Source organism: Kogia breviceps, chromosome 16 (genome assembly GCF_026419965.1).
Source record: "Kogia breviceps isolate mKogBre1 chromosome 16, mKogBre1 haplotype 1, whole genome shotgun sequence".
Lineage (NCBI taxonomy): Eukaryota > Metazoa > Chordata > Mammalia > Artiodactyla > Physeteridae > Kogia > Kogia breviceps.
In genome coordinates, this window is record NC_081325.1 from 7,571,763 (window position 1) to 7,584,791 (window position 13,029).

The following is a 13,029-nucleotide window of genomic DNA, read 5'->3' on the forward strand; positions in this document are numbered from 1 at the left end:
ATCATTTGCTGGGGCCTGAATTCCATCTACATACTGTAGCAATCACGCCTATTTTACAATGTGATTATGATAAAACTTTAAAGGCCTCATCTTTTGTTTCAATCACGTTAGTTCAAGGAGAACTTTGTATCTATTTCAACAGTAAAAGAGTATTAAATTAAGGGTTTATCTCTTCAACAGCCTGGATCAAAGCTTTATAGCCCCTGTTAAAGAATATTTGTTAAATACCTGTGATTCCTGGATAGAGGTTTGACACGGGAAATGTATTATGATTTAGAGCAGAGTTAGTTAACATCTCTGTCTTTTCATACATAGCCTCTGACACTTTTTTTTTTAACTTAAAGGAAATAAGATTATTTCGTTGTCTTTTTTTTTTTTCTTTTTTTTTTACTTTTAACATGAAGAAACACTGATGCTATGAACAGGCTTTGTGAGTACAGAATTGCATATATAAAAGGTAGCCATCAATTGTATTCTAATCCAAACCGTTAATCACAGGCAATAGTAACATGATGTTATGTTGTTAGATTCAGGAAAGAATGAAACATGATTCCTTTATTTAATAGATGTTTGTTGATTTCAGCTCTGTGCTAGACATTGTTCTAGGTGCTATGAATTCAGCAGTCAGCAAGACTCTGCCCCAGAACTTCAATTCTAGTGAAACTTGCTCAGACATTCCTAGAGGCAGCACCTTACTAGGGAAGATAATCAGAGGTAATTCACAGTCTTCTCATTTTTAATTATGTGAAAAGAATGTAGAAGGCTGAAAACACATCTTTCCATTAACTTCTCTATTCTTCCAAATAACCTTTTCCCCCTCATTAACAATGCATACTTGGGCTTCCCTGGTGGCGCAGTGGTTGAGAATCCGCCTGCCGATGCAGAGGACACGGGTTCGTGCCCCGGTCCGGGAAGATCCCACGTGCCGCGGAGCGGCTGGGCCCGTGAGCCATGGCCGCTGGGCCTGCGCGTCCGGAGCCTGTGCTCCGCAACGGGAGAGGCCACAACAGTGAGGCCCGCATACCACAAAAAAAAAAAAAAAAAAACAAAAAAAAAACAATGCATACTTTATTTCCTAAGTAGCCTAATAAAAACTTAACATAAATTGATAAGGTTCGTCAACTTACTGTAAGACTAGGTCATCAGGAAAAGCGTGCCTTTCCTCCTTAGGAATAATGAGACTGTCATAGTTCCATGAACATTTGCTAAATTCTTTCCTTGCGTCATTGACATTCTTTTGTTTATAGATTAACTACTTGCACAAGTTCCAATGATTTTGTAGTGATCAAATTTAAAAATCCGATGGAGGGAATTCTTTTTCCTCCCGGCGGAATGTAGATCCCTAGAGTATTAAACCCAGCATAGACCTAAGGGATCCTACAGTTGTTGTCGACTTAGAGATCGAAGACACTGGGCCCGGAGAAGGTAAGAGGTGGGTGATGGAGCAGCTCAGTGGTTCCCGAGCGGTCACTGTTGGAGCCTTGGTCTCCGGACCAGGTTCAGCACTCACCCTGTGATGTGCGTTTCTTTGACCGAGCTTCTCGTCGTTTATCATAGGTTACAGAACGCCCTGGAAAAGACGAATTTTGTTCTCCTCCCTATACTCACTACGAAGTTCCTCCCGCTTTCTATCGGTCGGCCATGCTTCTTAAGCCCCAGCTGGGACTGGGGGCAATGTCGCGTTTACCATCCACCAAGAGCAGGATCCTGATCGCGAGCCAGAGGTCTTCAGCGAGTTCCGTTCACCCACCAGGAACCATAGCGGCAGCCGCCAGCCTCTACAGTTCCGACCCTGCAGGTAACCAAGGCAACGGGACTGCTTTTTCCTGCCGTACTTTTAAGTAGTAATCGCATAAAATGATGGTAACTGTCTAAAGTATGAATGCGCCTGTCCTTCTTTAAAAGAGCCCTTTTTCTTTTCTTCGATCTGATTGTAGATACAGACATTTGTCAAGACTCGTCTATATCTGCAACCGTCATTCTCCGTGTCACCCTTAAAACGGTGGCCCTTGTGACCACCACCTTATTTCTTGTAGTTTCTCCTATACATGTAGTTTCTCCGATACCTGCTGTAGACTAGGGTTCAGAAAGGGCCAGAGAGTAAATATTTTAGGCCTTCTGGGCCCTAACGGTCTGTACCGTAATTACTTAGCATGAAAGTAGCCATAGGGCTTCCCTGGTGGCTCAGTGGTTGAGAATCCGCCTGCGGATGCAGGGGACGCGGGTTCGTGCCCCGGTCCGGGAAGATCCCACGTGCCGCGGAGCGGCTGGGCCCGTGAGCCATGGCCACTGGGCCTGTGCGTCGGGAGCCTGTGCTCCGCAACGGGAGAGGCCACAGCAGTGAGAGGCCCGCGTACCGCAAAAAAAAAAAAAAAAAAAGAAAGTAGCCATAGACAGTCCATGAGTGCGTGGGTGCAGCTGTGTTTCAACACAACTTATTTCACAGAAGCAGATACAGGCACCCCTTGGGTGTGCCTGCAGTGCGGGTTCCAGACCACTGCCCTGGAGCAAATAACTGCAACGAAGAGAGTCATACGAGCCTTTGGTTTCCCAGCGCGTGTAAAAGTCATGTTCACGCTATACTGGAGTCCGTTAAGTGTGCCATAACACTATGTCTGCAAAAACAATGTATCTACCTTAATTTAAAAATACTTTACTTATAAAAAATCCTAACCATCATCTGAGCACTTCAGCAAGTCGTGGTAGTAACGTTAGAGAGGACTGATCACAGATCGGTATAACAAGCATAATAATAATTTAAAAGTTTGAAATATTGTGAGAATTACCAAAATGTGACACCAGAAACACAACGTGAGCAAATGCTGTTGGAAAAATGGTGCCGACAGACTCGCTGGAGGCGGGGTTGCCTCAAGCCTTCATTTTGTAAAAAAACGCAGCACCTTGCAAAGTGCTGTACAATGAGGCCTACCTGTATGGGCTGGGCTGGGCCTCCGGGCTGTAGTGTGTCAGGGAGACCTTTCTGCAGTTCGGCAGTGACCCGCTGCATCACTCTCGTCAGCTGTTCGCGCATCTTGAGCGCCCCATCCCAGCCCCACTGTCCTGCTCTGCGGTGGCTGGCCCCTGTCCTCTCCTGACGCGCTCTGCACTTCTCTGTTTTCCTCTCTCCATCCCTTCTTCGGCTCATGTGCTTTCCTCTAGCTTTTATGTCTTATTTTATTATAGAAATAATATATACCCCTTGTCAAAAAATTTGCATATAGAAAAATATGAAGAAGAGAGTAATTGTACTTACATTTTTAGCATCCAGCCCAGAGTTAATATTACGGAGATTTTTCTTCCAGTGTGTTTCTTTCTACGCATTTTTAAATAGTTGAGTTAATGTGAATTTTTTTTTTTTTTTTTTCCCAGTAATATCATATTGTGGGCATTTCCTATGCCATCGAGTTTCAGAAATATTTTAATGGCCACGTAAGAGTCTGTTTTGTTCATTTATTCATTGATTTAACAAATTCTGGATACTTATTAGGTGCCAGAAGGTGTAACTTGAGGACTGCAGCAGTGAGCAGAGACCTCCTGCCTTTGTGCAACTTAGTCTAATGGATGAAATAGACAATACAAAGACAAATGCATAATTGGAAATTGTGATAAGTGTTAGGGAAGCAGGAAGCACAGTGTTTTGAGAAATTGCAACCAGAAGAGTGCTGTATGGATGGGACAGAGGTGCTTCAGGGGCAGCCTCTTTGAGGAAGTGGGAGGAGTGCATGGGGGGGATAATATCAGAAGTTATTCATGGAATTTGGGCTCTGCTTCTTCTACACTATCTTCAGTAATGTTGCAATTTGAATCTTTGTACTTGTTTGTCTTCTTTCATATTATTTTCTCAGAATAGATTATTTGAAGTTTAATTATTGGATAAATACATACCCAAACATTTTTTAAGACTGACTTATTTTCTAGAAAATGCGTAGTAATTATTTTTCCACTAGAGTTTCTTGAAAGTGCCTCTCTTTGCCACACCCTTGCCAGGATTGAGTATTACCATTATGATTACTCCTCCTCCTATTATTATTCTTATTGCATTTCTTTTATTATTAGTGGAAGGGAACTTTTTTTTACCTGTTTGCCATTTTGTGACTTGTCATTTACTCAGGTAACAACTGATGATCTTAATGGTTAGTTGTTTCCTTGGTAAGCCCTTCTATAATAAATCAAATTATTTTTTTAATGGTTCCCACGGTATATGTATATTATGATGGAGCTACCTGCTGTTACATAGCTGCTACAGGTCAATTATGTGTTCAGTCACTCATTCAACAATTAGACTGTGGGACTGTTACATGTCAGCATTGTTCTAGGTGTGGACGTAAAGCATTGACAACAGGCAGAAATCCTTGCCCCTGGGCTTCCCTGGTGGCGCAGTGGTTGAGAGTCCGCCTGCTGATGCAGGGGACACGGGTTCGTGTCCCGGTCCGGGAGGATCCCGCGTGCCGTGGAGCGGCTGGGCCCGTGAGCCGTGGCCGCTGAGCCTGCGTGTCCGGAGCCTGTGCTCCGCAACGGGAGAGGCCACAACAGTGAGAGGCCCTCATACCGCAAAAAACAAAAAACAAAAAACAAAACAAAAATCCTTGCCCCTGTTTTAGAATTTTAGGATGAGGGTAGGCAAACTTTTTTTTTTTTTTTTTTTTTTAGTGAATAAATAAAGCACGTGGTCTATTGAGAGAAATCACTAGTATTGAAGAAAATGAAACATTAGAGAAGGGGGAATTTGGGATTTGGGACAGGAAGGAGGGAGATTCCAATTTTAAATAGGATGGCTGGAAAAGGCCTCCCTGAGCGATGACCTTTAAGCCAGTCCCCAAAGGCTGGGAGGGAGGGAAGAGCCAGTGCAAAGGTCCTGGGGTGGCAGGAAGGCCAGGGAGGCTGGAGCCGAGTAAGTAGCGGGGAGAGTGGTTGGGGAGGAGAGTAGAGGGGTGGCTGGCATTGAGGGAACTTGCAGAAGGCCTAAGAAGGTCGTAAGGATGTGACTGTTAGTCTGAGTGAGAAGACCATTGGAGGCTTTGGAAGTAGGGCAGTGTGATCTGAGTTTTGTGTAAACAGGACCTCTCTGAGAGCACCTTTTAAGGGGACAGTTTGTCTGCATATCTCCCTTCCCTTTGCCCCACACATTCTCACTGCCTCTGACTCTCCGAGCTTTGATCTCTGTGTCTCCAGCTCACTGTGATGAGCAGACTCTCTTTGAGTTCCTCCCTGCTGGGCTCTGGCATGGACGGTGCCCCCAGGCAGTGAGATTGGCAGTGATAAGACTCACCTCATTCGTTTTCCTTCTCCAAAGGGTCACATTCCTGTGCTGGTTGTCGTACAGTTGCTGAAAACATTAGTTTTATATATTTTGTTTCATTTTGTAATTGTTTGTGGCCGTTTCCATATCAATTAAATCTTTATGGGTGAAGTTGCTTTTACGTATTTATCAGAGATTGTTGACGTCAGATCGTGTTTGTTGTAGCTAATGAGAAAACTTTTTCTTTTGTGTTTGCTCGTTTAGTTTCAGACTATAATGGTTGTTTGGGGTTTTTTTGTTATTACTTTAAAAATGTCTCTGTATATGGTTGTATTTTGTTTGCAATTTGTGCTTAATTTTGTGCCTGGCATCACATATGCAGCACATTGGGATTCTCTGTCACTCTAACGTAGGTTATTATTTTTTATTTTTATTTTTTGCTGTACGCGGGCCTCTCACTGCCGTGGCCTCTCCCGTTGCGGAGCACAGGCTCCGGACGCGCAGGCTCAGCGGCCACGGCTCACGGGCCCAGCCGCTCCGCGGCACGTGGGATCTTCCCGGACCGGGGCACGAACCCGCGTCCCCTGCATCGGCAGGCGGACTCTAAACCGCTGCGCCAGCAGGGAAGCCCAGCTTGGTTATTCTTAGGTCTTTATTTTACATGGTCACTCGAGGCTGGCAATGAAAACAGGAGGTAGGAACAGCCCTCCGTGCTGCCGCCCGTAATTTAGCGTTCACATTTCCAAACTCAAGTGAGGTCCCTCGTTCTGAATCCTAAGATCTGGTTTCATATGTGAACTGCATACACTGTATTTTTTTCAGTTCTTAGGTAGGAAAACACTTAGGTCTCCTGTAGACAAGTAAACCTGTGACTTAAGCTTTGGGAAGAATTCCTGTTGTTTCCACTCCTGTGTTGGCTCTGTGAGTACCATTATGTGCTTTAAAGTGGCTTTAAAATGGCTTAGAATAAGCAATAAGTACATGCTACCCCACAAAGCATATTCTTACACGGTTTCTTTGCTATAAATGAATACTCTCTCCTAAGACCCTTAAAATCTTACAGATCTTTTTTGGTTTTCTTGGCCGTGCCACGCAGCATGTGGGATCTTAGTTCCCCGACCAGGGATCAAACCCGTGACCCCTGTAGGGGAAGCACGGAGTCTTAACCACTCGACCAGCAGGGAAGTTCCATAGTCTTACAGATCTTAATGTGATTCTGTCTGCTGAAAAATAAATAAACCTAAGCACTTCCCTACTTCTTACATAATTTCTGTGGTTTTGTATACAGTGTTTTCTGACTCCACAGTCATGCATAAACCTATGAAGTTTTACCGTCATCAGGCCTGGGTATGAAACTCAGGATGCTATTTAAGTACTCAAGGTACAACAGCAGGACGGTTACCTCCCTTTAGGTGGATATAAAATCTGTACTAGTGAAACCTGAGATTGTATATAAAAACAATTCATTATTAGATCCTTCACATCTAAAGAGTTAAAAAGATAGTTCTTTTGTGTACTGCCTTTTTAGTAGATTTATATATGTTTTATGTTCCTTTTTCTGAAAAAACATCTCTCATGGCATTATGTAATACATTATGTAAAAAATGTTAACTTGTATACAACATATCAGGATGTAATTTGTTTTCATGAAAATAACTAATACCCAGTGTTGCTGAAAGCATGTTTTTGTGTCAGCCAGTGCACCCTGAAAGAACTATAGTATTTTTTGATAGGGATAAAGTGTCAGAACAGAAGTTTTTTAAAGACTAGATGAGAAATACTTTATTCTATAAATAAATAACCAGAGAAGTTCAATCAGATAAGTTGAGACAGTTTTTCTCAACTTATATTCAGTTTTGTTATGAATTCTGCTTCTTAAATTTTATTATAGAGTTCAACGTACTGTGTAAACGTGACTCTTTGGTAATTTTTTTCAAAAGGCAGATTGAATCCTGCCAAATTTTAAAATGTAGGCTATTAAGTTAATGTAATATATATATTGAAGAACAAGTAAACTTGATTGGAACAATTTTAAAACACAAGCACAGTAGTGATTGTGGAGAACTCTTGAGTGGTCATGATGATGTCAGAAATTTAGCAAATTGTAAGCATATACTCAATATTTCTTTTTTGGGCTTCCCTGGTGGCGCAGTGGTTGAGAATCCGCCTGCCGATGCAGGGGACACGGGTTCGTGCCCTGGTCCGGGAAGATCCCACATGCCGCGGAGCAACTAAGCTCGTGAGCCATGGCCGCTAGGCCTGCGCGTCCGGAGCCTGTGCTCCGCAACGGGAGAGGCCACAACAGTGAGAGGCCCGCATACCGAAAAAAAAAAAAAAAAAAAAAAAAAAAAAAAAAAAAAAAAAAAAAATTTCTTTTTTAAAAAAAATTAATTTATTTAATTTATTTTTATTTTTGGCTGCGTTGGGTCTTTGTTGCTGTGCGCAGGCTTTTCTCTAGTTGCGGCGAGCGGGGGCCACTCCCCGTTGCAGTGCGTGGGCTTCTCATTGGGTGGCTTCTCTTGTTGCAAAGCACGGGCTCTAGGCATGCAGGCTTCAGTGGTTGTGGCACTCGGGCTCAGTGGTTGTGGCATTCGGGCTCAGTAGTTGTGGCTCGTGGGCTCTAGAGCGCAGGCTCAGCAGTTGTGGCGCACGGGCTTCATTGCTCCGCGGCATGTCAGTCCTCCCGGACCAGGGCTCGAACCCGTGTCCCCTGCATTGGCAGGCGGGTTCTTAACCACTGAGCCACCAGGGAAGCCCCTCAGTATTTCTAAAGGAAGAATTCTGAGGTGAGAGCATTATCCCCACTTTGTGGGGATACAGAGACTTAAACCAGTGATTACAACAGGAAGAGAGACATACTTGATAGAGACATGCAGAATGCACGTGAGGGGGCTATCTAAACTCAGCTCGGGCAGGTTGGGGCTCCGGAAAGATTTTCCAGATGAGGTGAGTTGAATTGAATTGTGCAGGATGAGTAGGAGTTGACCAGAAGGGGTAAAGGTAGAGTGTGTATCTGTCAGAGAAAGAGGTCATCGGTTTGGGAGATTCAGTCCTCCCTACTCAGTAGGGAGGATTGGAGGATGCTTGGTAGGGTGGGGCGAGTGATGGACTGTTAGTCACTGGACACGTGCGGAGTTTGAGGTTCCTTGGGAACCTTCAGGTAGAAACTTCCAAAGGGCAGAAATGGGGACTGGACAGAAGTTGGAGCCAAAGGTCAGTGCAGGCGTCATTGCCACCTAGATGTGAGTCAAAGCCGTGCAAATGGGTGAGCAGGGCCAGGGCGGGAGAGGGAGGACAGAGTAAGGAAGGGGTCAAGAAGAGGACTCGGTGTCCACATTTGAGGAGTAACTGAAGAAAGACGTCTGCAAGAGGCAGGAGACTGCGGGGCGGGTGGGTGGAGGCCATTGGGAAAACGTAGCATTGGAGTCTAAGGAAGGGGGGACTCTTCCAAGGTAGGAAATGGTCAAGTCTGTCTCACAGAAGACGGGACACGAAAAAACACAAAGAGGCTGGGATCGGAAATTAGGAAGCAGTTGGTGACCTAGTTCTGAATGAGCAGTTTTAGTAAAACGTGGGGTGGAAGTCACGTCTTAGTAAGGCTGCGAAGTGAATGAACAGTGAGGAAGTGGAGGCAATGAGAATAGACCGCTGTTTCTAAAAACGCAGCGATGGAGGAGAGGCCTGGGCGCTCGCTGCAGGGGAAGCAGCGCTGCTTGTCTTGTTTTTCAGAGCCTGTGCGAGAGGTCGGACTTAGCTGGAATTGTGAGCGAGAGGGAGCGGCCTGGGGAGAGAGGCTGAAGGGTGCGGTGGAGTTAACTGTTGGAACAAGGTGCCCAGGTGGGTGGCAGACAGTGAGACCGCGATCCCACGTGGAGGGTGAACCTTGGAACAGAAGCAGAGCATTGCTTCTTGTAAGACAAAGGAAGGGAGAAAGAGAAGAAACACAGAGTGGGTGAGGTGTTGATTCCTGTGTTAAGAACGAGAGTAGAGAATGAAACGTGCCATTTGCAGCAACATGGGTGGACCTAGAGATGATCATACTAAGAGCAGGAAGTCAGACAGAGAAAGACAAATACCACGATGTCACTTATATGTGGAATCTAAAATATGACACAAATGAACATATCTACGAAACAGAAACAGACGCAAAGACATAGAGAACAAATTTATGGTTACCAAAGGGGAAAGGGGGCAGGGAGAGGGATAAATTAGGAGTTTGGGTTTAACAGATACAAACTACTATACATATAAAGAGCAAGGTCCTACTATATGGTGAAGGCAACTATATTCAATGTCCTGTAATAAACCATAATGAAAAAGAATATGAAAAAAAATGTGTGCGTGTATATATGTATAACTGAATCACTTTGCTGTATACCAGAAACTAACACAACATTGTAAATCAACTCTACTTCGATTTCAAAAAAAGAATGATAACAAGTTTTTTGGCATTGCCTAAGTGCCACGTTACTATTTTTATCACAGTTTTACTTAATTTCATGACAACTATAGCATCTACCAAGAAAAATTTAAATCAGGTGGGAAAACATCCCTCTAAGACGAACTGATGAATTCCTGAGATGGTCCAAGAGAACGTGGCATAACTATGGTTCCTTTGGGGTCTTAATAGCACTGGATGGCCTTGGAACTAACCTTGGAGGCTTCGGAGGAACCACGAAGTTTGTACTGGTGTTTGTCTCAGTGTGTCTCTCAATGTCACCCATTTCTACATACTGTTGGAATGGACATTGACAGTGACGATTTTTTTATTGTGCATTCAGCCAACAAAGCCGTCCCGTCTTTGACTTACTTTCATTGCAACTGAGTATATGCCTAAAATGCCCTGCAGAAACTTATTAAACATGTAAGTTTCCTTGGCCCAGACCCAGAGAGTCAGCTTCAGTGGCCCTGGGGTGCGTCTCAGGCGTAACAACTATTCTTCTATTTATTTGGACAAACACTATTAGTATATGTAATAAATATTGAGCACCTACTATGTGTCAAGTTGTTTCAGCACTGAGGGTACAACCATGAGGATATAACCATGAACAAGATAGAAGAGATCCCACAGGCCATTATGATGCAGTGTGACTTAGTGCTGGGATGGCAAAGTCTTCTGGGCTCAGAAGAACAGAGGACGGGATCTAACCCCAAGTCTGGGTCCAGGAAAGTTTCTTAGGTGAAGTATGGTATGAAGGAGCAAAGGATTTGAGGTATGGGGGGTCAGGCATGAGGAGGTGATGGGAGAGGATGGGTATTCCAGGCAAGGGAATGCTACACGTGAAGATTGGTATGCCTGGAACATAGGATGTCAAAGAAGGATGCGAGGGGCTTCCCTGGTGGCGCAGTGGTTGAGAGTCCGCCTGCCGACGCGGGGGACGTGGGTTCGTGCCCCGGTCCGGGAGGATCCCACGTGCCGTGGAGCAGCTGGGCCCGTGAGCCATGGCTGCTGAGCCTGCGCGTCCGGAGCCTGTGCTCTGCAACGGGAGAGGCCGCAACGGTGAGAGGCCCGTGTACCGCAAAAAAGAAAAAAAAAAAAAAGGATGAGAAAAAAGACAGCAGATTGTAATGACATGGTAAGCCGTGTTAAGGAATTGGCCTTTTCTCCTAAGAAGATGGTGCCATTAAAGGATATTAAGCAAGGGACTGATAGGATCATAGTTCATTTCAAAAATATCTGTTAGGGCTTCCCTGGTGGCGCAGTGGTTGAGAGTCCGCCTGCCGATGCAGGGGACGCGGGTTCGTGCCCTGATCCGGGAAGATCCCACATGCCGTGGAGCGGCTGGGCCCGTGAGCCATGGCCGCTGAGCCTGCGCGTCCGGAGCCTGTGCTCAACAATGGGAGAGGCGACAGCAGTGAGAGGCCCGCGTAGCACAGAAAAAAAAAAAAAAAAAAAAAATATCTGTTAGACTGAAGTTTGGAGAATGGGTTGAGGGAAAGGAGTGGGGTGGGGTAACAAGGATGGAGACAGGGACCTTTTAAGGGACGGATGCAGGATACCCTAAATGATAGCCAAGGTGGTGGTAGAGAATAGAGAAAAGTAGATAGGTTCTAGGGGGTGGATTTGACTAACCCCCGACCCTCTGAGTCAAGTTCACATCAGAATAGATTGTGGGAAAATCATTCAAGGATGAAAAGCAAGGAAGAGTAATGGTAGCCCTAACTCAAGCGTACAGGCAAAAATCCACTACTAATTCTAATGGGACACAGCAAAAGGGTATGGACCTTGCAGTTAGCTGCTCCATCCATTTGCTTTTTACAGTGGTAGTAAGGACGAGGATGAATCATCTAGATTTTTTTGTTTTGCCATTTTGACCTTGTTTGATGTGGAATCTCAAGACTTCTGTCTGATTTATCCTTGTATATGAGCGCTCATCACAAACCTTGTCTTCCCGGATTTTTCTATACTATGGAAAGGGGCTGTATGCTTATCTTTATACATTCTTGTCCTCCCTTCATCCAAAACCATATAAAAACATGATTTCAAAGCAGAGGTTCAGAAGTTGGAGAGTATTGAGTGGTTTGGGTAGGTAAAGCCTCAAACCGAAGTGAGGGATGGAGTCTTATGCAGTATGTGTTTACTGGACACCCACTGTGTCCTGGGCTTTTTGTTTCAAGATGTCTTTTTCTTTCTCCTGGTTGCCTGCCTCTGGGACTTTCAGTCCTACAGCTTCTGTTTGCCTTCTCAGCTAGATGTTTTTCTTCTGGAACTTCCCTTCGTCTTTCTCCTGGGATGGATGCATGTGTTTCCTGCTTTGTTTTGCTGGAGTGCATCCTCGGTAATTTTCTAAGAGAGGGTTTGGGGAAAGCACACTCACAGAGGATTTGCCTTTCTGAGACAGCCTTTCATCTGCATTCACTAGATCAAATATCATTTTCTAGGTTGAAAATTATTTTCTTTCAAAACATGCAGACCTTCCAGTGTTGCTCTAAAGAAACATGGTGCCAGTCTGAGAAATATATATATATATATATATATATATTTCTATTTTGGGTAGGAGACCTACTTTTGTTTCTCTCTGGAAGCTTTAGGGTCGTCTCTATCCTTGGTGTTTTAATTCTCTGTTTTCTCTGTCTTCCTGGAATTTCTGTTATTTGGTTTTTGGACCTCCCAAAGTGATTACTTGTGTCTAGTTTTTCTCACATGTTTTCTCTTACCTCATGCTTTCGTTTTTCATTTTAGACCATCTGACTGGACTTTATTTTCTGACACTTCTCTTGAATTGTTGTTTGGATATTTTTAATTTCCAAGGACGCCGTCTTGGTTTCTGATTGCGTCTTTTCATAGCAGATTGCACTTTCTTTTATTGTTGCCGTATCTTCCCAGATTTCTCTAGGGATAATTAGATTTTTTTAAAGATGGCTCTTTTTTTAACATCTTTATTGGAGTATAATTGCTCTACAATAGTGTGTAGTTTCTGCTGTATAACAAAGTGAATCAGCTATACATATACATACATCCCCATATCCTCTCCCTCTTGTGTCTCCCTCCCATCCTAAAGATAGCTTTTGTTTCCTGAATTCTCTCTATATGCTCAGGGGCAGATTTTCTCTTCGTTTTGCTCAATTTTTTTGTTGTTTGTGTTATGCCGGCAGCTTTTCTCGAAGTCTTTGTGATCATTCATGCTTATTATTGAGTTGGATGGACATCAAGTCCATTTGTTCGGACTCTTTAGGAGTTTGTTTTCCCTAACCCCGAGGCTTGGCACGGGGTGGGCAGGGAGGGCTAGATTCCTGGGTGCTGGGCGCTGCAGGACCTGATGAGGGAGACAGTGGGGTGGAGGTTATAG

At 44.3% G+C, this 13,029-nt stretch overlaps 1 protein-coding gene across 10 annotated transcripts in view; it reads left to right on the top strand.

Annotated features, from left to right (window-relative positions):
- The window catches only part of MTUS2 (microtubule associated scaffold protein 2), a 499,652-nt gene that overhangs the window by 175,614 nt on the left and 311,009 nt on the right, over positions 1 to 13,029 (top strand). For all 10 annotated transcript variants that reach the window (XR_010837215.1, XM_059041785.2, XM_067016457.1 and 7 more), the window contains one exon: positions 1,558 to 1,798. Coding sequence is in view for 9 of the 10 variants with exons in the window: in XM_059041785.2 (XP_058897768.1) it covers positions 1,558 to 1,798 (241 nt within the window). In the remaining variant the exon portion in view is untranslated. The remainder of the gene's footprint in view (positions 1 to 1,557; positions 1,799 to 13,029) is intronic.